The 26,186-nt window shown below is 55.3% G+C and overlaps 1 protein-coding gene across 2 annotated transcripts in view; it reads left to right on the forward strand.

Moving 5' to 3' along the window:
• Nucleotides 1-1,152: 1,152 nt before the first annotated feature.
• Nucleotides 1,153-26,186, forward strand: part of FBXO42 (F-box protein 42) — a 46,804-nt gene continuing 21,770 nt past the window's right edge. The window contains exons 1-4 of one of the 2 annotated variants that reach the window (XM_038166617.2): nucleotides 1,153-1,306; nucleotides 12,871-13,137; nucleotides 16,343-16,459; nucleotides 23,277-23,411. In XM_038166617.2, the coding sequence (XP_038022545.2) occupies nucleotides 12,888-13,137; nucleotides 16,343-16,459; nucleotides 23,277-23,411 (502 nt within the window). In that variant the 5' untranslated portion in view covers nucleotides 1,153-1,306; nucleotides 12,871-12,887. Of the gene's footprint in view, nucleotides 1,307-8,761; nucleotides 8,920-12,870; nucleotides 13,138-16,342; nucleotides 16,460-23,276; nucleotides 23,412-26,186 lie in introns of those variants that run through there. The other variant, XM_027443082.3, reaches the window with a different exon arrangement.

Below are 26,186 nucleotides of genomic sequence, written 5' to 3' on the forward strand. Positions count from 1 at the left end.
GGCGGCGGGCTGGGCTGGGCCATCTTCAGAGGTGCCCCTCCAGCCTCAGCCACCCCGTGGTGCTGTGGGGCTGCGGTGCTGTGGGGCTGTAGAGTTGCGGAGCTGTGGTGCTGTAGAGCTGTGGGGCCGTGGGGCCGTGGGACTGTGGAGCTGTAGGGCTGTGAGGCTGTGGGGTTGTAGGGCTGTGGAGTTGTAGAGCTCTATAAGGCTGTGGGGCCATGGGACTGTGGTGCTGTAGGGCTGTGGGGCTGTGATGTCATGGGGCTGTGGTGTCATGATGCTCTGGGACTGTGGTGCTGTAGGGCTGTGGGGCTGTGGAACTGTGGAGCTGTAGGGCTGTGAGGCTGTGGGGTTGTAGGGCTGTGGAGTTGTAGAGCTCTGTAAGGCTGTGGAGTTGCAGTGTTGTGGAGCTGTGGGGCTGTGGCACTGTAGAGCTGTGGGACTGTGGGGCTTTAGGGCCATGGGACTGTGGTGCTGTAGGGCTGTGGTGCTGCAAAACTGTGGGGCTGTAAGGCTGTGGGGCTGTGGTGTTGTGGGGCTGTAGAGCTGTGGGGCCGTGGGACTGTGGAGCTGTAGGGCTGTGAGGCTGTGGGGCTGTAGGGCTGTGGAGTTGTAGTGTGGTGGAGCTGTGGGGCCATGGGGCCGTAATGTTGTGGGGCTGTGGAGTTGTAGAGCTGTGGGACTGTGGTGCTATAGGGCTTTGGTGCTGCGGGGCTGTAGGGCTGTGGAGTAGCAGTGTTGTGGAGCTGTGGCACTGTGGTACTATAGGGCTGTGGGGCTGTAGGGCTGTGGGGTCACGGTGCTGTGGTGCCATGATGCTGTGGGACTATGGTGCCATGGAGCCGTGTCCCCCCGGTGCCTGCAGCCCCTCGCAGCCCCCCTCAGGCAGCCCCCCGCTCCGAGCACCACACAGCCCCGTGTCGATGCAGCGGGCGGCGGCCGGGCCGCGGCTCCCTGCGGGGCTCAGCAGGGCGGGCAGGAACCCGCCCCACCCCGCGACCTCCCCAAGATGGCGGCGCCCCCGCGCCACACCGAGCCCCGCGCGCTTATAACCACAGCGGCGCGGTGACCTTCCCAACATGGCGCCCCCCACGTCCCCCTCCCCGCCTTTTTCCCCTCCCCAATCACATGACGCGATGCTGGGGGGCGGCGCATGCGCAGTGCGCGCTCGGCCGCGGCCGGAGCGGCGGCGGCGGCGGCGGCGGCCGCGGCGGGGAGGGAAAATGGCGGCGGCGGCGGCGGGGGGAGCGGGAGCCGTCACCGGGGCGACGCGGCCGGCACGGCCCCGGCTGCCCTGAGGCCGCAGGTGAGGCTCGGCCCCGGCGTCCTGGGGCTACCGGGAGCCGGGAGGGACGGAGGTGGAGCGGGGGGGGGTTGGGGGGGGGCAGCGCGGGGCCTGCCCGGTGCTGGGGGCGCCCCCAAATCCCCTCAGGCCTGAGGCGCTGCCGCCCCCCCCCCCCCCCCCCTCAGTATCACGGCACCGCCCCGGGTTGGAGCTCGGCTGAGGGGCGGTGAGGGGCTGGGGGTGCTCCCCGTGCCCCCAGCCACCATCGCGCCCTCCTTTTCCTCACGCCCGTTGCTGCCCCCCCCTCAGGCCGTGCCCCCCGGGGGGGCCCTGTCAGGCTGCCCCGCTGCAGCTCCCTGCCCCGATAAATGGCCTCAGAGGGAGCCCGCCTCGCTGTGGCTGTGGTGGTGGCACCTCGCAGGGGGGATCTGGGGCGGTTGTGCTCCTGAAGCACGCCCGGAGAGCTGGGGATGGAAGGGAAAGGAGCGGCACCTGCCCTCCTGCACACCCGGTGGCTGCTGTTGGTTTTTTCCCTCTTCCCCATCTTCTTGATGTTTTTGTGCCTCGTAAAGACCTCCTTGCAGCAGGGCCTGAGCACACAGCTGGGTGCCACTGGGCAGTCAGAACACTTCTCTGGCACAGAGAAGAGGAGCTGGGCAGGGCCGGCCATCCCTGAGCTTGGGAGACTTCATAAAGGTGTCCATCAAGTGTGGGGATGGAAACTGCATTAATTATTGAAGCTCTCCTGGGTCAGAGTCTAACAGGGCAGGTCCCCACCTGGCCGTGCTCTCCTTGTCCTGGCACAGGGCTGAGAGCGAGACCTGGGCACGGGCAGGATGGGCACCGAGGTTTTCCGAGGCTGGGCGGTGGTGCAGGAGGAGCTGCAGGTGCTGCTGTGGGGTCGGTGCCGTGCCTTTGTCACCGCTTTGGTGTCTGCGTGCACACTTCTAGCAGGAGCAGAATCGCAGCTGATGGTGGCTTCACCCGGCGAAGGTGTCTGCGCCTGTTTTCCTTCCGGTGCTACCTGGTGGTTTGTCCGCCGCCCGGCTCCACCCAAGCAGCATTTTTTCCATGGTGGCAGGTGGAATTGTCTGCAAAGCCCTCGGGTGCGAAAGGCGCAGCAGCTCGGTGCTTGTGCTGCTTCGCAGAGCTGCGCTGGTTTTATTCTCCCCGGCTCGTAGTGGCAGCACAAGTCGCTTGTAAACGGAGTGTGTCCAGCCTGCAGGCACTGGGATGGAGCTTTCTCTCTGGCTGTTGGAGAGGCCCAAGGATGAGCCTCAGCTGCGTGCCTGTGGTTAGCTGCTGGTGCTGAAGGTGGGTTGTCTTTTCCCGGGGATTTTAAGGAGCAGTGGGGATGTGTTTGACCATTTCCTTGGTCCCAGAACACGCAGCCAGTGTCACCGCTGTGCTCAGCGCCAGGAGCAGCACCAAGGCTGCTCCAGGAGCAGGAGGGCACGATTTGGGCAGAGACGGGGATGCTGTGTACCCAGGCCTTCCCAGAAGGCGATTGATTTTTAAATGTATGTTCTCGGGGCTTCGGAGAGCCGCGGGCTGTAGCTGCAGCCTGCTCTGCTCCTGCCAACTGAAGCCATTTCCACAGGATGTGACTGAGCGCGGCTCGAACAGGGTTCCCACTTTCTGTGTAAACAGAGCTGCGCGTCTGAGGGAAGTTATTTTCCCTGTGCATTTAGGCTTTATTGTACAGCACTGCTCCAGGCTTTGCCCTCACCAATTTTTAAGACTGAGCGTGGGTCAGCCGAAAATCCTCAGTGTGGGGAAAGCCATGGGGGCACGCAGGGGGTGTTGGGGCCGGGAGCCAGCGCTGGGCGCTGCACCTTGGTCCAAATCCCAAGGAAAGGCTTTGTGAGGAGGCCTCTGGTGGCTCTGATAATGGGCTGATAAGCGGGTGTTGCTCCAAAGAGCCCATGTTGGGGTGGTTTTGGACACGCAGGTGCCCTGCACACTGGTGGCATCCCTGTGAGATCCACCGAGGTACCCGCAGCTCGGCCGTTAGCAGCTTCCCGAGGTAGAGCAGGAATCCAAATCACAATCCCTTTTGAACCTGCTTATGTCGTAGCTTAAAGAAGAGCGGGGTGACACATCTGTGTCGAAAACTGCGGCTGGAAACTTTGGTATTGTGCAAGATGCAGAAAAGGCGGCTCTTGCCTCCGGGAGCTTGCTATTTTGGGAGCTGCACATGTGCTCCGGGAGCCTGGGTTAGTTCACACCGGACTGCGTTCACTTCCCATTTCTGTGGCGGTTTTTAAAATATTTCTCTGCTAGCTAAACACCTACAAAACATCTGTGAATGACAGTGAAAACGTTCATCTTTGGGGCTTGTTGCTTCGGTACCGAGGCTGCTCTCCCTCCATCCCTACCTCACCCCAGCTCAGGGCTGCGAGGAGCGTGCGAGGGCTCCCAGCGTGCGGTCGCTCACAGCGAGCTCCGGGGCTGGGCACTGGACACACGTGGAAGGAACAACTCTGCAAAACGCCTGCAGAGAAGCTGTGTCCTCCTTCCCCTGCTGTTGTACTGGTCTCGTCCCAGTGGTGCTGTGGCATCGCCGTGGGTCTTTGATGCCTGCAGACCGCGGGGCACCAAATCCCTGTGCCGGCACACGGCGGTGCCTGCCGAGCCCCCCCAAAGCACAGAGCCAAGCAGCGGCGGCTCCGTCTGTGCCATTGTTGTCACGGCCATTCTGTGGCCCAGCAGAAGGAGCTAAAATTATTTCGTTCCGTTCCTCGTGTGTCCGTCGGGCAGCCACCTTTAATCTGTCCCGCTGAATGCGCTCCCTTCCTGCGTTTGTGTTCGGGCTGCCTGTTTGTTCCCCGCCGCAGCTGCCGGGAGCAGCCCTCACCCCTCTGCCCGCCGGGTGTGCTGCGGGCTTGGTGCAACATCCCCAAATCCAGGGTCGCTGCTGCCGTGACGCGGGTTAGATTTCTTTCTTTCCTCATTTTTCGTAGTGTTTAATCCCCTCAGCAAGCGTTTGCCAAGAGGTTTGTCTCACGGGACGGGCAGGTAACCCCCTGCTGGGTGCTGCAGCTCTACCTGGCAGCGGGTTCGCTTCGTGGTGCGCTGCCCGTTTGGTTTCTCAAAATAAATTCCTACCAGAAAGGGCAGCGGGTTCTCAAAGAAGCGTGGAAACAGCAGCAAATGCTCCCTGACCTTGCTGGCTGGATCTTCTGGAGGTCTGTGGGGAAACCGGCCCTCGGGGAGCCCACTGCTGGCATCGTGGGGCTGCGCCTTCCTGCAGGTGGCTCGGTTGCTCGCCGCGTGCATTCAGCATTGCTGCCGGGCTGCTCACTGCCCCAAGCTGGGCTTGGACGTGCCCCAGGGCCCTGCCCCCAGCTCTTGGTGCTTTAAGGCCCTGCTGGAAGCTGCAGTGGTGAGGGGATGCAGGGCGGGCCCTCCTGCCCCATGGCAGCCTGGGCTGATGGGGCCGCAGTCGCCACCCCGCTGTCTGCTCCCTGTGCTTGCATTTGTCCTTCCCTCGCCATCGGCTTCTCCTCCCACAGCACGTGAAGGATCCCTCTGGCTTTAAACACCGCCGCTGTGTGCTGTGAGCCCGCCTGCTCCCTACAAGAGGTGGTTTTATGGGGAAGGCTCAGCCCCTGCCCGCCGCTGACGGATCGCGGTGATGGTGAGCGACGGAGGCGCTGCCCGGTGCCAGCTCGCAGGCTCAGGACGGTTCCACGGGCCCTGGAGCTGCCCTGCCTTTGGTCCCCTTTTGCCATCACCTCTCAGCAGGGTGCTGGCCGTGCCCTTCACTGGCACCAGCACCTCATGCTCAGGGCCCCGTTGGCCTTTCTCTGCCTGCGATGCTGCGCTGGGGGCGCGGAGTTCAGTGTTGGCAGAGCGCAGTGTGCTGGCTGCCCTCCTGGTTAGCATCCTAACCCAGCGGTGATGAACGCAGCCACGTTCTGGGTTTGTGCACAAGAGCCCTCCTTACAAGCCTCGAGACAAGCCCTTGAGCTGTGTGCTGGCTTCTCTAACATCTCACTATTCCCATCACCCGCTTCGATCAGCACACCTTTGTGTCCCCAGCTGGCTGTCACAAACGAGCAACTCTTGGTGCCTGCAGCATGGCTCCTTCGGCACAGGTCAGGGCTGGCAACCCCAGCGGGTTTTCGGTCTCGTCTCTCTGTGTCAAGTCCTTTTCTCCAGCTCTGAGAGGAACCAGGTGCTCCCTGTGGTGTCGCGGTCGCTGTTTCACAGGCAGCACACAGCCAGGTCTGGGTAAGGATGAGCGGGGAGCTCGCTGGGTGCCTGACCTGGTGGTCGGCAGCTTTCACCGTGGGCTTTGCGTGAGGAACCGAATGAGATTGTTTGCAGCGGGTGAAGGAAGGTGCTGAGGTTCAGCAGGCAGGCACCGTGGGAGAGGCTCCTTGAGGTGACGAGCATCTCCTGAAGGCATCTGTGCCTGGTACCCTGCGTGCTGACAAAACCACAGCATCAGCGAGCTCCCGTGCAGCCAGCAGCGCATCTGAGAGCTGTGGGCATCGATGGAAATCAAACCTTGGCCACTGAGCCTGCACTAACACATGGCTTTTTCTAGCACATCGTTTTTTGGCCTGAGAGGCAGTACCACCAAGCTTGTCCCCAGCTCGGATGAGCCATGTCAGGGCTGCTCATCACTTCATTTCTCAGCCAGATGTGGTTTTATTTTAGAAAAATAACAAAATCCTGTCTGCAGGGAGCAAGCAGCTGATGGAGGCTGTCAGGAGATCGGGAACAGAGTCACCTGGCACCGTTGGGTGGCTGCACTCAGCTCGTAGCTGCGTGAGCAGTCCCTTCTCCCGGGTGCTTTGTATGTGGCATGGTGTTACCTGAGCAGGATTTCTCAGTGCCTGGGAGTGTAAATCCAGAAGTGGTGCTCCCAGGTTGTGTTTTCAGACTGACTTCTCATACGTTCAAAGCTTGACTGGTTTTTAGGTGCCTTTTCCTGATGACTCGGCTGTCAATTTGCCTGAAATCTGCACAGGCGCTGTCTGATTCCCGTGGCTTTGGTAGGGCTGCGAGATGCCAGTGGAAGGGAAGGAGTGCTGTGTCATTTGTACGGGCTGTCCCCCAAATGATTAATTTAAGGACAGGGCAGAAGCTCGCAGGCAGTACTTGTAAACCATCTTATGGCAGGAGGAGATGGCCGTTCCCAGTAGCTGCTGGTCGGTGTCATCGAGCAGGCGGCTTCACTGATGGATCCCTGCGAGCAGCTTTGGGTCGGTGCTGGAAGTCGTGTCCGGGCTGGGGGCATTGATCGGGGCAGCTGTGGTTTTGTCCTCAGGCAGGGTGTGCTCCAGCACGCCTCCCTCTAAAATCTGCTGGGTTGTCAAGTCTCACAGCCTTTTATTTGCTCGCTTTGAGATCGTTTTTCTTTTCTGGCTTGCGTCCGGATTTACCTTCATTTTGAATTTCATTGTGTGTTTGTTTTTTGTGCTAGAAAAATTTCAGGTGAGGCTAAATTTCACGAAGGGCTTGCAGGGATCCAGCAGAGGGAGTGCGTGGGCACAAAACGCCGCCGCTTCCCGAGCCCCCGGCATGTGGGGTGGTGTGGGGCGGGTGCATGGGTGCAGGAGCAGACGCAGCCCGCCCGGCTGATGGCTGCAGCAGTTTCCCAAACCGGCCAGCTCTGGGGTCAGCTTCCTGGGGCGGCCCCGTCTGTGTGCAGAGCTCCTGCTGGTGCCCAGGGATGTGGGGGAGCAGATGGAAACCACATCTGTAGGTGGCTGGGTCACCTCTGTCACCTCCAGGTCGACGTGGTTGGGTTTGGGGGCTGTCGGCCAGCAGCCCACGGGTGAGCTCGAGCAGTACCTGGCAGGTGCTTCTCACACCAGCTCTGTGCCCTCGTGGAGGTCTCAGCAGGTTTTGCACACCCGGAGCTGTTTTCAGGGCACTAACACCCCCAGGAGAAAGCCTTCAGATCCCCTTTGTCATGGATGTGCCTGGTTTTTAGGACGTGGTGCTCAGCATCACTTACTTAGCGGCTTTCTGCAGTGGCAGCTGGTCTCGGTGCTCGCACTGCCCGGTCTGGTTTGTGGTTTGTTAATATTTTATGAAGCTCTCAGGCCAGTTCTGATGCTTCTGGTTTCCTCCTGTTTGTTCCTTCAGCAAATCCCAAGGACCATTTTCCTACATACCCTCGCAGGGCGGTGCTGTTAAACCCTGCAGCTTCCTTTTGTTCTCGGGAGCTGTGGGCTAAGCGAGAAGCGTGCGACACACGGGCTGCCCGGGATAAAACCCAGAGCAAACCCCATCTTTGTCATTGTCAGTGCTTCAATTCTGTAGGAAAACCTGGCCTAGCGGGCGAGGCGTGCAGCAGGAGGTTGGAAACCTGCGGGTGGAATTTAGGAATTCTTTATTTTCAGGGTTGGAGCTAAGTCCCATATGGAGGAAAAGACAATTTCCTGTTGAAAAGCAGCTCGGGGGAAAGGCTGTGCTTCAAAGAACCTGTAATTGCCCGCTCTGGGGGGTGGCAGGAAGGCTGGGTGCAGGTGTCCCCGCGGCCTCGCTCCTTCATCCTTCCACTGCAGCCATTTCAGGGCCGGTGCCCGCACAGCAGCACAGGCAGGATATTGCTCATCGTTTTGTTTCCCAGAGGCTTTTTTTTTTTGACTAAAATTTGTTTGGTTTTTGTTTATTTTTTTTCCCTTGCTGAACGTGTCTGGCGAATGCTTTTCAAGTGAGCTGGCTCTGACTGCTGCGAGTGTCCGAGGGCCTGAAGCGCCGCGCTATTAACGTGCGTTTAGCTGGGTTTCCCAGGAAACGTGCTTTTGCTCACCGTATCCCTGCCCCAAATCACAAGCAAGTAACTGTGCTGATACCGTTTATCAGCTGAAGCAGTGCTGGAAAAGTTTCCGCTCCTTCTTAGTCTTCCTTGCTTGTGTGCACACCCTTCGCGTCGCTCCCTGTGCTGCTGCCCTGGGAGCGCCGTGTGCTTGGTCTGACTGCCTTGGGGCTGGTGGCCGAGGGCAGCAAAAGGCAAGTTGGGGGGGAAGCCTTGGTGGCACGGCTGCTCCAGAACCCTCGGAGCCTTTTTTGACCTGGGTAAGCGAAGAAGCCCAGGTGGTTTCGCTGCCCTGCCGTGCCGCGGGGCTGCTGCCAGGCGGGAGAAGCAGTTGCAAAGTATGAGGAAGAGTCTGGAGCAGGTTGGAGGCAGTTGCTGTCTCCCACCCCTAAATTAACTCTGTAACTCCGGGTTGCCAAGAGCAATTAAACGTTCCGCAGTCCCCTTCTCCTTCCAGCCGGAGCAGCCACCAGCAGGGCTGGGTCCTTTAACACACCTTCATTTTTTTCCCAGGTGAGAGCACAGCTTCCACGGTTCTGTTTGGACAGCGAGCTTTTTGTGGCATGTGAAAATGAGCATTCCCGTATGAGTAATGTGCTGTGACTCACTACTATTGCACGGCTGCTTGTTTTCATTCAAGAACTTTCCCTTAGAGGATTTCTTTCCTAAAATCTGTTGACTTCATAAGACAGAAAAAAAAAAAAAAAAGAAAGTCAAAAACTCTGCGGGTTCGGGCGCTTCTTCGACAGCTGAGCCAGTTCTGCAGGGAAGAGGAGGTAGCTCAGGATGGGAACCACCGATGCCACCCACGCCTGTCAGCTGGGGTCCTTGGGACCCGGAAAGGTGCCTGCAGGTAGGGAAACCTTCCTGTGCCGAGGGGGTTTGCGCGAGCAGGGTCCTCACGCCACAACCAGCCTCCGAGAGGTGTTTAAGCCTGGCAGGTTTTTGGTCTGCATTTAATGCTCCTCATCTGTTTGTTCCACTGCAGTGGCTAATTACTTCAGCAGAATAAATAGCAGGTTCTTAAATATATTCAGGAGGGGAGGGAAGGAATATTGAAGGGCTCAGAGAGGAGGAAAAGAGTTATAAAATGTTTTGCCAACTGGCAGAGCAGCAGCTTTTAGGATCAGCCAGGCAGACGCGATCGGCGCTGGCAGAGCTCTGTTCCCATTGTCCTTCAGCGTTCCTGTAGGTGGTATTTTAGGCTGTTGCGATTCTCCGTTGGTGAGGCTTTAGGCTAACTGTCAAATACTAAAACATTGGGATATAGAGGCTCTTCCCCTGGCCTGGGGGCTGTGAGGTACAAAACAGGTGACGCTTTCGGGGCGCTCGTGTTAGCCCTCACAGTGATCGGTCCGAGCAGGACGGGACTGCAGGATCTGTCCTGGCAAGTCAATCGCAGTGCACATGCTTCTTGATGAGCCCCAGCTGTGTAAATCCCTTCCCTGCAGCTCTCCAAGTGCTGGTGTTGCTCGGGTAGGAATTGTAGCTGGATACCAGCTGCAGCTCAGCGCAAACATCGCGCTCGGTCTGAACACCAAGTGCAGGACGGGAGGCGAGCCGCGAGGGGAGCACAGAGAGCTCCGTGCTGCTCTTCAATGAGCTGCTAGAAACGCTGCCCTGGGATTTCCTCCTGCTGACTGATGGCCGTAGGAGCTGGCTCCTGCCTGCCTGGGGTCTTACAACCCTTTTTGTTTAGGATGCTGGGCAGGGCTGGAGCACAGGGCTTCTGCCCTCGGTGTGCAAAGCAGACCTTGCCCTCCGGGGTTTATTATTCCCAGCCCCCTGGTCCCCTGCCACATGAGCAAGACCCATAGCCATGGCATATCAAGCTTGAAGGGTTTTGGAGCCAGCTGCCTTTTGGGAGCCGAGCTTATTGATGATCTTTTCCATGAGAAAAATAACACGGTGTGGGTGTGAAAGCTTGGAGGGCAGTTATGTGTTGTGCAGGCACTTGAGGAACGAGGATCTAGCAGAGCAGATGCGTTCGGGTATTCATAATATTATAAAGTGGTCTGGTAGAGCAAGCTGTAATTAAGTCCTGAATGGTCTGTGGTCATTTTTATTTCTTTTGGGGGAACGCAGAGGAATTTCCTCGCTCTCCTGAGCACAGGCTGCCATACAGCTGCCCTGCCAGCTCCCTATTCAGCCCGCTTCCTGCGATTTTCCAACAAGAGCTTCAGGACTGCATGTGTGTGTTTAACGAGCATTACAAGTAAGATGTCTGGGAGAGATGTGCGCAGCAGGAAGCTGTCTTGGGAAGCAAACTTAGGGACTGATTTTAATCTGCGCGGTATCATGCACCCTGCCTGCGGGAGCGGGGTGCTGCTTTCTGTTGGCTCAGCCCCATACGACCATTGGCATCGATGTTGGCACGTTTGTTATCCCAGGAGGGATAAAAGCCATCTCTGCAGGAGGCTTCTGGAAGAGGGTGCGCTGTGATTAACCGGTGTGCTGTAGCCTGCTCCCGAGGATCGAAATTGGGATGTAATAATTGTGCTCTTTCTAGCTGGGAAAAGTCCTCGTTAGGAGGGCGTTCCTTCTTGCGCTGCTCAGCTGTCGTCCTCCAGCAGGTTCTGGACGTTATGTGAGCGGTAAATAAAAGCTGTTTTGGGAAGCACACAGACGTGACCTTTGCTTCCCAGCCCTAACAGCAGGTTTGTGCCAACCTGTCGAGCCGAGGCTTATGCTCAGCGCTGTCACCTCCAGGTGTCCCATTGCACCGGCCCCAGGTGTGCTTCACTCGGCTTTCCTAGCACATTGCACACTTCTGGGGTGTGAAGCAGCTCCGTGCCAACCCCCCCAATGTGCTGCTCCGTTCCCCCAAGCCGTGAGGCCAGCACTGACCCCGTTTCCCCCGAGCTCCCCGGCTTGGGCACGAACCGAGTGGCCGGGGCTGCGGGCTGGGGAGCCTCCGGCTTCCTGCAGCACTGCCCGAGGTGGAAGGAGGCACATATGCTTCCTGCCTGGAGATGCTTTTGCTTGGAAAAGACCCAACCCGCTGCTTTTTAATTATTTTTTTAGTGTGATTCTTTTTTTTTTTAGTTTTCAGTTTCTTAATCTCTGGGAATTTGTGCATTATCTGCTGTGTAACGCAGCCTGCTGACGCAGCAGCACTTCTGTCAGCGCGTTTTGGTTTCAGGCTTTCTTTGTCATAACATTGACTCCAGGAAGGATTTCTGACACTGGAGAATTTGCAGAGCATCTGTTAGCGTGATAACTGGAAGTTTAATTTTGACTTGGTTTCTGCTGAAGATTGACAGCCCCCAGGATTTTCTGAAGCTGCTTCATCAGGGAAGCTGACAGGAGCGGTGGTGACGCTGCCTCGCGGGATTTCTCTGCCTGAGAATCAGTTGTCACGGCCAGCTTTGTGCTCGGCGCCTCCGGGCTGCTGCCACACGGCTCTGCTGCCGGAGCTGTGCCCTGGGTTTACCTGGGGAGGGGACAGGTTGGGGGGGACAGTTTGCATCACTGGAAGTCCTCTACAGCAGCTGAGGTGTCAGGAGGCAGCCAGGTAACTCAGCCTCCTCCCGGCTGTACCTGCCGTGGCACTAAGAGCTGGGTAAAGGCGAGGTGGCACAGCTCACAGCCAGCCTCCTGCGTGTTGTCTGAGCTTAATTTGGGCAATTTTGCCTCGTTTACCCTCGTGAGGAGCAGATCTGCTCTCTGGGTTCGCTGCAGGTGGAATGTGTCCCGTAGCCTGGGGGCCACGGGCTGCAACGGGATGGGGATTTGGGACCTTTTGGTCCTGCACTGGTGGGTGCTGGCAGACAGGGGCTGGGCTCTGCTTTGCACTGGTCACCACGGGTTTGCTGACAGCCCGTGAACCGTGCCCGTAGCCAGGCTGGATGTGGCTGCTCGTTAAGGTGGATTTACTTCGGGATGGATTTCTGGCATCGTTGCCGGATGCCTTGCGTGCTCTGGATGGCTGGAGCAATGATAGCCCAGCCTGTCACCGGCAGTAAATCCTGTGTTTTTTTTTCCTCACCTACCCTGAGCAGCCACTTGTAAGTCCTATAAAACAAAGAGGCAAACGAGGGGTGCTAAAGGAGAGCGGGACGGGGCTGTTCCCCCTCTTCCCGCAGCAGCGTGTGCTCCCTGGGAGCCCAGCACCACACGGAGCAGACTCGCTGCCCAAACTGGTTCCTCAGGGGAGGAGTGGCTGCAAGCTGTCCCTCGCTCCTGTCCCGCCTGGCTCCCCAGGGATCCCGGTCCTGCCCCCAGCCCCGTGCCAGGGCCCGGCACCTCCTCGCCCCGCAGCTCGGCGCTGCCAAACCGTGGGCAGCTGCGGGGACACCGCCACCACCACGTCCTGCCGGGGCCTGCAGCACGGTGGTGGCAGGGGGAGGCCGTGGGGAGCGGGGCTGTCGCAGGCTCTCATTCCTGCGGTGGGTTTTCTTTCTTCCTTTTTGCTCTCCCCGGTGCTGTCCGCAGGCAGTGGTGGGGCTGAGAGATGAAGAAGTGGCCTGGGAAAACGCTCCGCGGCCAGAGAGCGGCGTGACGTGTTTGCTTTCCCAGCAGAGGCGAGCCTTGCCCCACCGATGGTGGTGGTGGTGGTTAGCGTTTGTTTGGGGGAGGAAAGGTGCCGAACCTTCTGTCTGCACGCACCGGCAGCTTGGTCTCGAGCTCATTCCTAAACTGCACAGAGCCCGCTTCAAAGCCCTGCAAAAACCACGGCCCTGACCCGGAGCTTGCTGGTGCAGGGCTCCGTGCAGACCTCTCGTGTAACATGCACAGCTTGCAGCTGCGTTCCTGGTGCTGGTGGGTTTTGCTCGCTGACCTCGGTGTTGTCTCTCTCCCCAAGCTGTGAAGTGGAATGCCATGGCCAGCTCCTCAGACAGTGAAGATGACAGTTTCATGGCCGTGGATCCCGAAGAAGCTGTGGTCGAAGGGACGATGGAGCAAGATGACGAGCCCCACGCTGAGCTGGAGGTGGAGGAGACCAGGCATAACAGATCAATGTTGGAGCTCCCCGAAGAGGTTTTGGAATATATCCTGTCCTTCCTCTCACCGTACCAGGAGCACAAAACTGCTGCCCTTGTCTGCAAACAGTGGTATCGACTAATCAAAGGTACAGATGGCTGTAGTGAGAATGCGTTTCTTTAATTGTGGGGATGTGGCTTCATGTTCCAGCTGCTCTTTGCTTTGCTTTAGCCTTGCCTTTAGTTTCTCCCTTTTAACTCAGAAATCTGACTTCTGCAAAATGCCTGAAAAGCAGCTGAAGCCTCGCCTTGCTGCTGTGTTGCCGGTAACTCCAGTGCTGCAGAACGGAGCCCCTCAGCTGAGGCAGCTTCCTGCTGTCGGGCTGGGTGTTCTCTTTTGAAAAAGGAAAGAGCAAAACCCCAAAACCCCCACGACCGGGCTGCTCGCTTAGTACTTCTTCTGAACGCTGCCCGTACGCTGCTAACGAGCGGCGCTCCTGACCTTGCGTTCAGGCTTCCTCTCCAGCACACACAGCAGTGCCCCGCTCCCGGCATCCCATGTCTAATGTGGCTGTAATTGTGCTTTGTTTGCATCTTGCTCAATAATGACATTCCCAAAGCCTGTGCTTTTGGTTGGGAACAAAACCGTGCCCGGTTCTTACAGCTCTGCCGAAGATAAGTGGCAAAGCGTAAACTGCATCTACATTAATAGAGATCTGCATATGCAGATTTCCTGAAAGAGTAGCCCTGAGATACAGATACTTCGCTTTGCCTCTGCTCAGCATTAATTCTGAAGCCTTATGGGGATATTTTAATGCTAGATATATGTGATACGACAGAGCTCTGCTTGTAGCCTTGCGCAAACCCTGCCTGCCTCTTTGCTTCCAGCGCTCCTGCAGACAGCGGCGATTTCTGTTACATCAGGCTGTTGGACACATGAAGTCTGTTTGCAGGCTTCATAAAAACAGGCGCTGTGAGAGACACCCCGGTTAAATCTGTAGGAAATGAGGCAGGCTGCTGCACTTGGGTAACTTGTTTCTGGGAAATGCAGAGCAGGTGTCAGGTGAGAAGGGCTGCGCTTTCTGCCTTTGGCGCTGCGTAGGGCTGGGCAGGTGTGTGGGGTGATGTCTCACTTGTGGACTTCCTTGCACATGTGAGGCATTGCTGAGATTCCAAGGATTCTCTGCATTGCCCGGAGTTTAACAGGCTGGAGGTTGAACCAAAATGCAGCTCCTTCAGAAGTAAGAATTGCACAATTACTTTTTGGCATAATTTTGGGCCCATGAACACACAGTGCACCAGTCCTGCCGGCCCAGCAATCTGCCCCTCTGCTGAAAGGTTTTCAAGTGCCCATGGCCTTGAGTTGCTGCTTTCTCACACATGCTTGTTCCTGAAGCAGCCTTAAGAGATGCAAAGGATGCAGCTGGAGTGAGCAAGCAGCCGGTGATTCACCCCAACAGAGACTGTGGGAAACGTCCTGGAGTGTAGGGGAGGGAAGAGCAGCCCAAGGCGCCCCGTGACATCGGCGTGAGCCTGGGCGGCGAGAGGTGCTGGGCAGCCACATCATCTTTGTGGTGGTTACAGTGCAAAGGGAGCGTAATCACCAACGTGTGCTCTGCGAAGCAGAGGTTACTCAAGGTAAATGCTTGATTTGTTTGCTACCGGTCAATTTTTCCTGTTTGTCAGGATACATCTGCTCCAAAATCCTATAGTTCAGGTTACATTTCCCGTGTGTCTCTTGGGGACCAGCTGCTTGAAGACCCAGGGTTTCATTTTTTAAAGCTTCCTGCTTTGTATCCCTGAGTGTGATTTCTTGCCGGGGGTGTTCCTGGCATGGGGCTTACGGTCAGCAAACTGTCGGGGAAAAATCCCAGCAGGTTCTGGCACCTTGAGTGCAATTGCTGCCAGCGAGGACGGATCCAGCCCCTTCGGTGGCAGGGCACGGCGAGGCTTACACCGGCCTGGGGGCTGGATGCTGGCGTTGGAAGTTCTGTTAACACCCAAGTGCTAGAGGTAAACGGTGTTCAGCTAACCCAGGATCTGCTCTGCACGCTTTCTCAAAACTGATGTTTTGCTGCAAAAGCGTGACGGGCTGCATCCTCTCCCCGCGGCTCTGTGCTTTGAGGCAGCAGGGCTTGTGGGCGCAAGGCGGAGCAGGTGCTGGGGCCACAGAGCATCTGCTGAGCTGCTGCAGTCAGAAGGCTTCACCAGGCCCTTTTCTTCCCACGGCAAGCAGGCTCTGGCCCTTCTCTGCACAATCAGACACGCGCTCCATGCACAGGATTAACCGTGGCTCTGCTGCTGGCCTGCACCACAGGAGCTGGAGCCACCTCCCGTAGGACAGGTCAACACCCTGGCAGGCTAAGAAGGAATATTTTCACCTGACACGTGCTGCCTGGTGTCACTGGCTTCCCCTCTCATAGTTACTGTAGATTACTGTCCAGTAGCTGCAGGCATTCTCTTAAAAGTTCATTATTACGTGCTGTTTGTCCTCAGTGCTCCTTTAAGGCCTGTGTGCTCCTCTGGCAGAAAGGTGTGCTTACATGCAGCGTTAATTTGGGTGTGATTAGCCTTGTGTTGCAGCAGAGTGGGCCAAAAACCCCCTTCTGCGAAGACATGTCCCTAATACATGGGATTTGTGCTTAAATACGTGTTTATAGTGACCTGAAGAGTGCTGTGCGTAGCTCCTTGCTGAAACAGTCCTGCTGGCACCTTGGCTTCCCACTGCCTGGCTGCGGCCAGGTGCTGGGCTGTTGGGATGCCAGGTTCAGCCTCTTCTCTCCAGAGCCCTTCCCTGGCAGCAGGTGATGTTTCTGCTGTGCTGACTGCGGGCTCCCTGCCTCCTGCTGAGCCTTCGCTGGTTGTTACTGCTCATGGCAGAGCACCTCGGTCCGCGGAGAGCTGTGTGTTAGCAGCTGCCTCCTGGCAGCGGGGCAGAACCACAGCCTCACACACACCTATCACACAGGCTTGGCTTCACCAAGCACAGCTGACAAACAGCAAAGGTGTGGTGAGTATGTGGAGTGAATGCTGATTTCTGCGTTTGCAGAGTCCATGTTCTTTATTCTTTTGAATCCTCTGAATATCCACCAGCGTATTTATAGCCCAAACACAGGGGTTGTTCTGTAATTGCTATCATGCTGCTACTCACCGCACACCACCGAGTGATAATTTGTCATTTGCTTTGGCTTCTCCAAGCTCGCTGCTTCCTACAAAGGCTGTCAGGCGGCGTATACACACTCTGCTTTATATAGGTGTGTTATGTGCTGGTTTTGGATGTGCTTGTGCAACTGTGCAGACACTGTCTGTTCTTAACATGCCTCAAATTCTGCTGACGTCTCGTCTTTTCTCTAGGTGTGGCCCATCAGTGTTATCACGGCTTTATCAAAGCGGTGCAAGAAGGAAATATTCAGTGGGAGAGTCGCACTTACCCCTACCCAGGAACCCCCATCACTCAACGCTTCTCGCACAGTAAGTAGCTGCCCAGAAAGGCTCTGCTTGCCCCTCGTCAGCTCGGAGTTACCGTGGGAAGCTGTAACGAGGTGTTTGCATTGTGTCATTCGGGGCGGAGTGGTGGCGCACGTGCCTGTTGCTGCAGCAGAGCCTTATCTGCCCAGTGTAACGCGGCAGCTCTGCCAACACAAGCACTTTACACAAGAATAGGGATTCAGTAGCTGTTTGTTGTCCTGGGCTAGAAAGAGGAAATGTTAATGGAGTTAGGAAAAAAAAATCCCACCCTGTTTTTTGCAAATCTTACATGCAGACTTTACACAGCTCCCCTTCAAGTCTGAGCCCTGTCCCCTTCAAGAGAAACCTCCAGTCCAGTGGCTGTTGTAGCCAGTGAGTTTGCTGACCCACTGCACGTAGGGACGTACGCCGGCCGTTTCACGCAGCACATCATCTCTTACGCTTGTGAGCAACAGCCTGGAGGAGGCTGAGCGTGGTGTGCTTCAAAACAAAACACAAAGGGCTGCAGATGAGAGGGACTGAGGCAAGCACGCTTGTCGTGGGTGTGAATTGCTGATAGAAGTCAGCAGTTCGGTTGACAACGTTGCTTAATTTATGGCTGAATTTTTGCCCTGCTTCCAAGTTTCTGGAACAGGGAACGGGTTCCCGTTGAGGGAAAGCTACTTAAATAAAACTTATTTGTGGTGCAGTGCCTGTGCCAGGCACCATGTTGAAATATGACAAAAATTCAGTCCCTGTGGCTTTGTCGCTGGGTCAGACCTCTTTGGGAGACGGCTCTTCCGGGGAGCAAACTTTGTGTTTACAAAGGTAAATAAACATGATGTAAGCGGTGCGATTCCAAGAGCAAGCAGTCATAAAATTTTCATATTCCCGAGTAATAATTTATGGAACAACCAACGCACAGAATGTGCAGCCCAAAAAAACCCTAGGGGATGTTCTGGTGGCAGCATTCTGCTCAAGGATTGCAGTGTCCTCCTCAAACTTCAAAAAGGCACCACGTTTCATCACTCGTTTTGAAGTAGCGATGTGAACAAAGTGCTTCCCGATGACGTGCAGATTCACGGGTGTTTTCTCTCGGTTAGCTGGTGGTGGTGTCTGTCCTAACGGGCCTGTTTCTGAGGGGGTATCTCACCTGCACCGTTTCCACCCCAGTGCCTTGGAACAGCTTCCTCGTGCCTGGCGAGCTGTAAGGCTAGCAAAGAATCACCCAAAGAAGGCCCAAATATTATGCCAAGGACTCACTGCAGGTGCTTTCATTTTTTCTGCTGCCCAACAGGGGCTTCCTCTTGCCACTTGCTGCAGCCTGAGTTGTTTCACCAAAGCCACAGCTCCCAGAGCCTCTGATCTCCATTAGCCTCAGTGACACCGTCCTGGCTCCGCTCAGCCCTTGGTCACTACAGAAGCGTTATTAATGCACTTGGTGTGCAGAAAGCTAATCTGGATTAACTTGTTTGCTGGTTTAAAATGAATTATTTTTGAACAGTTCTCCAGATCTGCGGTATCTGCTTTCCCTACAGCAAAGCCGCGCGTGTTTGTGGGTGGATTCCAATATCAGAGCCTGGAGGAAGGTCTGATCAAAGCCGGGCTGGGCTGAGATTCCTTTCTGAGCAAGAGGCTAGGACTGAGGCAACAAATCATTAATCACAATGCAAAGAGGATCTGAAAAACCTGTGATCTCAAGTACTAATATGCAGCGAGGCGAGCTAAGAAGGGGAGGTCTGGGAAGGGGGAGTGAGGGAGGGTTCGCAAACCATTTTTTAGGGGTGAGTCGCCAGGTTTCATGGGAAGACGTCATCTGCCGGGTATGAGTGCTTTGAAGTCAACGGGCAGCGGTAGCATCGAAGGATTGGCCAGGGCTGTCTCTTTTTTTTTCAAGATTTATTAGAAATATCTCAGAAGTGCTAATTTGGAGCCAATATTTAACATGACAAGTGAGAATTTTAAATAGTTAGAGGTCATCGTCTGCTATAAATTCTGAAAAACTTAATTGAAAAACTGTTCGATAAGGAATAACTAATGGGAGTTACCGTTGTTTTATGGGGAGGAAGCATTTGTCAAGGCCTTTGATCATACCACGAGTGTGGCTGATAACAGGCTTTATGGATGGGCTGTAGCTTTTCTAAAGGATTTAACCAGAGCTGCACAACACTATGCAATTATCAGCATTGCTGTTCTTTGGGATTTAAACACAGGCTTGGTGGAAGATGTGCTTCATGCATAGGTCTCTGAGATGAAGACCAGCGAGGTGTCTGAAGGTGGAAAGTTTGCAGCAGTCATCTAATTGTTGTCTCTAGCCCTAATGTAGAAGCCTACAGAGATCATACCAGAGCAGTGACTCATGCAGTTAAATAACTGGCTGCCCTCGGAAAGTGATGTCAAAAGGTGGAGGAATGCAGAAAAGGAAAGGCAGCAAAGGAATGTCGACCGTTGAGCCAGAAATATTGATCCTTTGATGGAGGAGGTGGTTGTGCAGTGACTAATTGTAACTGAAATGTTTCCGCACGGTCTGGGGAGCATGGTACCAAGGTGATGACTAATTAAAGCAAATTTACCCTGAGAGACGAGGGGAAAAATTGGAAAGATGTTTGTTTTACAGGACGGGCCACTTCCCAACCAGAGCAAGGGGACCGAACAGCTTCTGTTATCTCCCAGCTTTGCTAAATATATCGCTGCCTTCTGACTGTACCGAGTCCCCGGTCTGACTGCAACGGGGAAATTCTAGAGAAGAGGGGGTAGGTGCAGGATTTCTACACACACACACACACACACCCCACGCAGAGGTGGAAGGCAGTTGCAGAGCTGAACTTCCTGAGGTCCGGAGCATTCTCATCGTGCCGCAACTTGCGGCGCAGTCGGCGTAAACACGGGTGCCAGCCAGCGGGCCCGGGCCCTTTCATCCTCAGCCCTGCCTCCCGGCGCTGCGCTCGCGCTGCCTCCCGTGCCAAGCGGGCTGGGCACAGCCAGCTTCTCCCTGCGCAACCCAGCGTGCCTGGAAGGATGCTGGCAGCTCGGCAGGGCGCTCCTGGGAGCACCGCTGAACACAAGTACAGGGGCTGTAAGGCTGGGGTCACGTTTGAGGGAGGCAAGGAGCTCTTCTGCACCTTCTGCACGGGAGCTCCTTCGGGCTGGTGCCATCAGTAGCTGGTGGGGCCGTGTTGTGGGGCAGTTTCGGAGCCAAGATGGCTTGACAACAGTTAGCAGCAAAGCTGTGGTGCTATTTGCAGCTGGGAGCCATGTAGCAATGGGAGTTCAACAGCCAGCTGACTTCTCCCCTCTCTCTCTGATGGGGAATCTGACCTCTGAACTTGACTCCCATATGTATAGGTTACTTTATTTGATGTACTTGACGTTTAAAAAGTCAATGCCCTCTAATTATCGCAAAGGGCATGTGTTTTGCATTCAGCTTTCCCTTCCCAGTTATAGTCCATTGATCTTTATTTTGGTTGTCTCACACTCTGGGTGAAAAATCTCAGATGCTTTGTTCGTGGCTGTTGTGCAGCACAGAGGGAAAACAGGAATGTGTTCAAAATAAGCTGCCTTTGCAGTCTGTTTGCGTATCGGTGTCTTCAAACATCAGAAATATTTATTCTTTTAATTTCCAGTTACAAAAGCATGCCATCTCTGCAATACTGAAACTCTGGGACGCGCTGAATTTTACTGGAATTTAAGTCCTTAAAAAAGAATTAAAAATCCAGCCCAGGGTTTCAGCTTCTCCTTGCTTTTCACCCAACAAAGAGCTGAAAGCACCACGGATGCACATCTTCCTCCCAGGGTTTGTTCTGCACCCTGAAAGGCTGGTATCAAACCGGAGTTTTCAGTTGTGCGTGCGTTAATTACTTTTTCTCAAACTGATCTGCCTGCCTTGGCTTCAGAAGCTTTGAATGGCTTGCTAAGAAGAAGCAGGAAGGCAAAGTTTAAATTATTTTGGTCTAGGATTAAAATACACGCCGTGCGGACGTCATGGTGCCTGTCTGGCTGGCCAGTTTTTTAAATCCAAATAGAGGAGAGGAATGTTGCCACCTCCCCTCGAAATAATAAATGAGCTGCGCTCTGTGTGAGAGCAGGAGTCGCCAAGGCTTTGGCGTGGGGAGGAGGTGAGGGGCTCTCGACCTGTCACGATGAGGTAGCGATCAGATTTCTAAGGCAACAGTAAGCTTTCAAGAAACGTTGAGCAGATCCCCCCCAGAAGCACGTGTTGCTTTGCACCAGTTGTGAATTGCACGTGCTTCGGGGGTGGCACTGCCTGGTACCCTCACCTTGCTGAGCCGTAGCAGCCTGCGAGGGCTCCTACCGTGCACAAATGGTGCCGGGGCTAGGCTTGGGGAGTGGGTGAGGCTACAGAAATGCTTTTGCTCGTTACTCCTGGTCCTGCTCCTTATTCCTGCCTTGTTATTCCCGGTTCTGCTCCCGGGAGACGTGCTGGGGGGTCGTGCAAACCTCCTCCGCCCGTGTCGGTGCCAAGGCAGGCCAGCTTGCATCCCAATCCAGGTACCTCCTGCAGCCCGCGCAGTTCCTGCGCCACTATTTACATTGCTCAATGTATCCCCCACCCGAAAGGCAGCTCCGCAGGTATTTTGCGTGGCGTAGGTGTGTATTATACAGCTGGGCGAGATGTGGTTTGAGATGAAGCCTTCAGCTGCAGGTAAGGACCCCGTGTGGATGCACACGTGGGGTTGCTGGGTGGTCCCGCACAGCCCTCGCACATCCCCCGGCCCCGCTGCATGGCCAGCTCCGTGCCCCGGCCAGCTCCGTGCCCCGGCCATCCCAGCAAGAGCCAAGGGTGTGAGGGCGGCCAGCTCCTCGGCGGGCTCTTTTCCTCTCCCTGCCCAAGGGAGGCCATCAGCCCCTTGGTTCCCTCCAGCCCCGGTGCTCTCGTAGCGGTTCTGTGGTGGTACGAGCTCCCCCGGAGCAGTCCTGTGTCCTGTCAGCTCAGCTAACCCAAATCTATTTTAATTTTATGACTCGTGGAGCTGGTGAACAGCCACGTACAGCAACTGGAGTGGAGACAGAGCAGGAACAGCACAGCTCGCACCCTGCCCTGCCCACACCTCGGCTTTGGCTTCAGCACGGAGTAATGCTGGATGCTGGAGCTGCTGCGCTCCTGTGCTGAGCTTACAGACACAGCGAGCTTGAATTTCTCTTTTACATTTCTTTTTTTTCAAATTCCCTTCCCAGCTAGAGCCCTGCCCTCCCCGTGCTGCTGATTTTGCAGCCTGCCTTGTGCTGGTTAGTTACGGAGTCGCGTGGTCCTGTGCGCAGACACCTGCCCTGGAGGGGCTTCTGTGTGCCCCGGTGTGATTCTCCGCATTGTATCCAGGGTCGTACGCTGCCCTGCACCAGGGCTGCCTGCCTCAACTTTGCCTTTTCCTTTTGCTCTTTGCTGCTGTGCGATATATCACTTGTCATGGTGAGGGTGATGGTTCCTGCTCCCTCCAAGCCCCAGGTGATGCTCTCATCTGAACACATCCAAGCAGGTGGGTGCCCAGGTGAGAGCACGCTGCGTCCCTGGCACAGCAGGGCTTGTGCTGAGGGACCGCAGGAAGGATTTAGTGTTTTTGGGACCATCCATGTGCGTGCTGCTGAGTTTGTGGTGACTGGGGGCTGTTAAATATGCCCCTGGAGATGCTGTGACCAGCAGAGCAGCTCCCTGCAAGGTAGGTCAGGCTTCAGCAGCAAACTTCTGCCAAAGCTGTGTGCTTTCCTTTCCAGAGCTCTGCAGGAAAAAAGGGAAGGCTTTTTGAGAAAACCCAAGAATTGAGATTTTCAGGCTATGTCAGGTCAAGGGAGGATTGAATTGCTAAAAGCAGAACACAGCCAAGGCACGTACCTGCTGCTGTGGCTCCTCTTTTCAGGTCAGAGGATTGGCGGGTGACAACGCCTGTGCCAAAATTGCCCATGGAAATTTAATCCTTGCAGACTTAGAGTCGATGTGCACGTGTCCATCACAGCCACCACCAAAGGACGAGCTCCTTCTCCCTGCGCCACCGTCCTGCCCCGTGCGCTGTGCCCTGGGCCCTGCCCGTGAGCGGTGGGGGAGCCCTGAAGAGCCGCGAGCATCCCACGGTGCAGGGCTCAGCCCTGACGGGCAGGGGGGTGCTGTGTGAGGTCGGCGGGGCTGGGGCTGGTTGTGGCAGGAGGGAGACCAGGAACCGGGAAGTGTAATTCAGTGCTTGTCAGAGGTGCCTGAGTGCCACGGGACACAAGCTGGCTCAGCACACCGAATTTTTTTGCTGCTGAGTTCGGCTTTGGGCCAAAAGCTCTCTCTTCCCTTGGTATCTCAGAGGGGTTCTCAAGTGTTGCGTTCCCTCCCCGTTCCCCTTCGTGCTGCCTGATCCTGGCCCCTAAGAAGCAAAGGGGATGCTCGTGTGAGATGCCAGTGTTTCAGTGGCACTTGGTTGTGATGAGATAAGGAGAAATGCTGTCAGCTTTGGAAAAAAAGAACAAGCCACCAGGCGTAGGTGTACAGGACTGTCACTTAGGAAAATTTGGCAGCCCTATAAGCAGTGTGAAATAGCTTAGAAAAGGTAAGCGTGCTGAAAGTGCTAATCATAGCTAATCTAATTAACTGTAAGCTTCTAAGGCAGCTTTCTTTGCACTTTCAGGAGCAGGTCTGCTTGAGGGGATAATCGTCTTAGAAGGTTCTTGCTGGAGGTTTGCAGTGGTCGGGGATACTCCTGAGCTGGCCCGTGGTTTTGGGGTTGCTGTAGCCTGGTTGCTTTTCTCCTGCCTGAATCCCCGGACTGGGGGGGGAGAAAATCTTGTTCACCCAACCCATGAAGACAGGAGAAGGACGAACTAATGGTGGGTTTCTTTTCCCTAGGCGCGTGTTACTATGACGCCAACCAGTCGATGTACGTGTTCGGGGGCTGCACGCAGAGCAGCTGCAACGCTGCCTTCAACGACCTCTGGAGACTCGACCTCAACAGCAAGGAGTGGATCCGGCCCCTGGCATCAGGTGAGGGGCAGCACCCAGCCGCCTTCCCTAGCCCTTCTCCCGCTGCCCTGCTGCTAAAACCCTCATCAGATCTTACCTGTAGGACTGCGTGGTCCCAGTCTGTGTTTTCCCACATGTTTTATCATTGAATGGTTTTCAGGTCACATCCTTTTTTGCCAGTCTCTGTGTCCTCTTGCCTGCAGCAGTGCGCTGGGAGGCAGGCTGAGTTGTTTCTGGTTTTCCTCTTTGTCTGGAGAAGGTGTTCAGTGCTGGTTCGTGCCACGTGGGATGAGTGCCACTTAACTGCAGTCACGAGAGGCTGTGCCAGTAAGCGGTGGTGTCCCAAAGCTGAGATTTTTTGAGTGTCTTCAGTAGTTGCCACTTAGGTATTTTGAGGAGTGGATGAGACATGCCTGTGCTGGCTACCCACAGCAACCAGGAAAGCGTGGGAAAACAGGTACGTTCCTGCAGTCCTGCTCTGAGCGGAGCAGGAAAATGCCACAAATGATTTCCCACACTGGCTTTGAACTCCAAATGTCACACACGAGATGCGTGTTTTTCATATATTGCTGAATTTGACTAACATAACTTTGACAAAAGCAGAATTGGGGGAAGCTCGGGGGGGAGGGGGGAGTATAAAACTAGCCATTTTGGCAAAAGCTTTACATTTAACGAAGAGAGGGAAGAACAAAAGGAAAAGGAGCTCAGCACCCATCAGGCGTTCCTTGCTGAGTTATCTGCTTGGGTGCAGACTCCCTCTGCCCCTGCTTCATGTGCTGTAAGTATTGTTCCTCCAGTATTGAAGATTACTTAATCATTGTTCCAAGATGTGTTTTCCTGTCTAACATTTTTTGTTACTAAGTTCTGTGAAATTAAGATGTCCTGCATGCTGGTGTTACTTGAGAACTGGTCAGATGTAACTCGAAGTGTTAATGCGCGGCTTGGTGCTTGGTGTTGGTGGGATATATGCCTACACAGGCTTTAAACATTTCAGTTTGGTCTTTGAGTCTGCACGTCCAGTGCATTACGTCTGCAGGTGAGAACTCAGCAGGCTCGGACTTAAAATGGAGGAAGAAAATAAACCCCAGTGCATGCTTGTGGCAACTGGCTCTTGCTCTTCCTCCTTCCGTGCCGTAGCGCTCGCCTGCTCCTCTCCCTCTGCTCAGGGTGGAGGAGAGGCCATGGGTAGCATAAACAGGATACTGGGCTGTGCAGACCTCTGCTCTGACCCGGGACAACTATTCTTGCAGCCCAGCGAGTTCTTCCGTCGGATTGAATGTGGGGCATGACTCGCACTTAGCGCTTGCACCGCGTTAATGAACCCAGCCGCCGGCACCCAGCTCCGCGTCTCAGTCACTCTGTTGGTATTTCACAAAGTAGAATTCCCACTGCCTTACTAACAAATAGCGCCGTTAAAAGAACAAGTCCTGTGGGAATATGTGTCAGAGTTAAGTCCCATGGGAAGATCCCCCGAGGAAATATTTCTGCATGCTGTCATGAGCGCATGGAGCAAGATCAGATCGCAACTGAAACTTCAGGCAGTCTCACCGAACAGAGAGCGCTCTTGTTCGTCGGTCTGCAGAGAAGATGAGTCACCCGCGCTTGTGCCGGTGGTGGTTTCTTGCACATAGCTCCTTTTTGGTGCCCTAACCAGGGTGTTGGCACCCGCTGCCTGGGAAAGAATAGTGGCTGGAGGGGGCAAAAGCAGAGAGCTTTGAAACTTGGAGTCAGATGTAAATAACGCAGGAGGGATCTTAAAAGGAGAGCTGACGTTGATTGATTAACGCCTGCTCCAGCACGGGGTGTGTGCGAGCTAATTGCTGCTGGAGGTTGAGGAGGAATTCCCACCCCTCTGCTCTGCGCTCTGTGGGGTTTGTCTGTCCCCGGGGTGTGACGGTGGCTTCTCCACCAGGCCAGTTCTGGCTCGGAGAGGTGTCATCGTGCACGGTGACCCGTGCCCTTAACCAGGGGGTCCTGGAGCGGGAGTGTGGCGCCGGGGCTGTGCTAAAGGCCTTGGACCCTGCCCAGGGCCGTGGCTGCAGTGAGCTGGAGCAGCTTCGTCCCTGCCCCTCTCAGGGCTTTGCCAGGAGAAGGCTTTTTTTGTTGTTGTTGTTGTTCTCCATACCTGCTGTTTTCATTTGGGTTTTCTTACTTGCGGGCATCAGATGAAATGACATCAGAGCTGGGTAATTCATCCCCACCGTGAGCTGCTGCACTGAACCTAGGAGTAAATATTTAGCCTTCAAAGAAATAATTGGCCCATGTTTCTTTAGTCTCGGAGACGGAGGAGGTAGGTAATTGCTTCAAAAAACCCTAATTTTTGAGGTTTCAAAGTGCTTTTTGCTTAGATCTAAAACAATGGCATTGACTTTTTACTTATTAGACTGGAGCAGAACAAGGGAGTGAATGCCCAGCTTTTATGTAGCGCTTCTTGCTGGTGGGGTGTGACGCTTCCCAAAGGCGGGTGGGCAGCAGCATCTCTATTTTAGGAACGTGAGCAGGAATGCCTCTAAACTCCTCTCCCTCAAGCTCTCCTGGCCACTCGGAGTTACTTTGCACCTCCTGCACCCCCACCCGCAAATCCTGCTGGAGCAGGAGGGAGCGTAGGGAGGGATTATGGATGGCCCTTATGTGTGGGAGCCCTGCAGGGGAGTTACCGATGGAGACAGGCACGCAAGGGTGTGCAGAGACAGCACAGCCCTCGTGTGGTGTGCGTGGATGTGGGGCGAGGCCGTCCGCAGCCCGAGGGCTGTGTGTGTGCTGTGTGTGCCTCTCCAGGGCAAGAAACGTGCAGCA

Source organism: Anas platyrhynchos, chromosome 22, assembly GCF_047663525.1.
Source record: "Anas platyrhynchos isolate ZD024472 breed Pekin duck chromosome 22, IASCAAS_PekinDuck_T2T, whole genome shotgun sequence".
Classification (NCBI taxonomy): domain Eukaryota; kingdom Metazoa; phylum Chordata; class Aves; order Anseriformes; family Anatidae; genus Anas; species Anas platyrhynchos.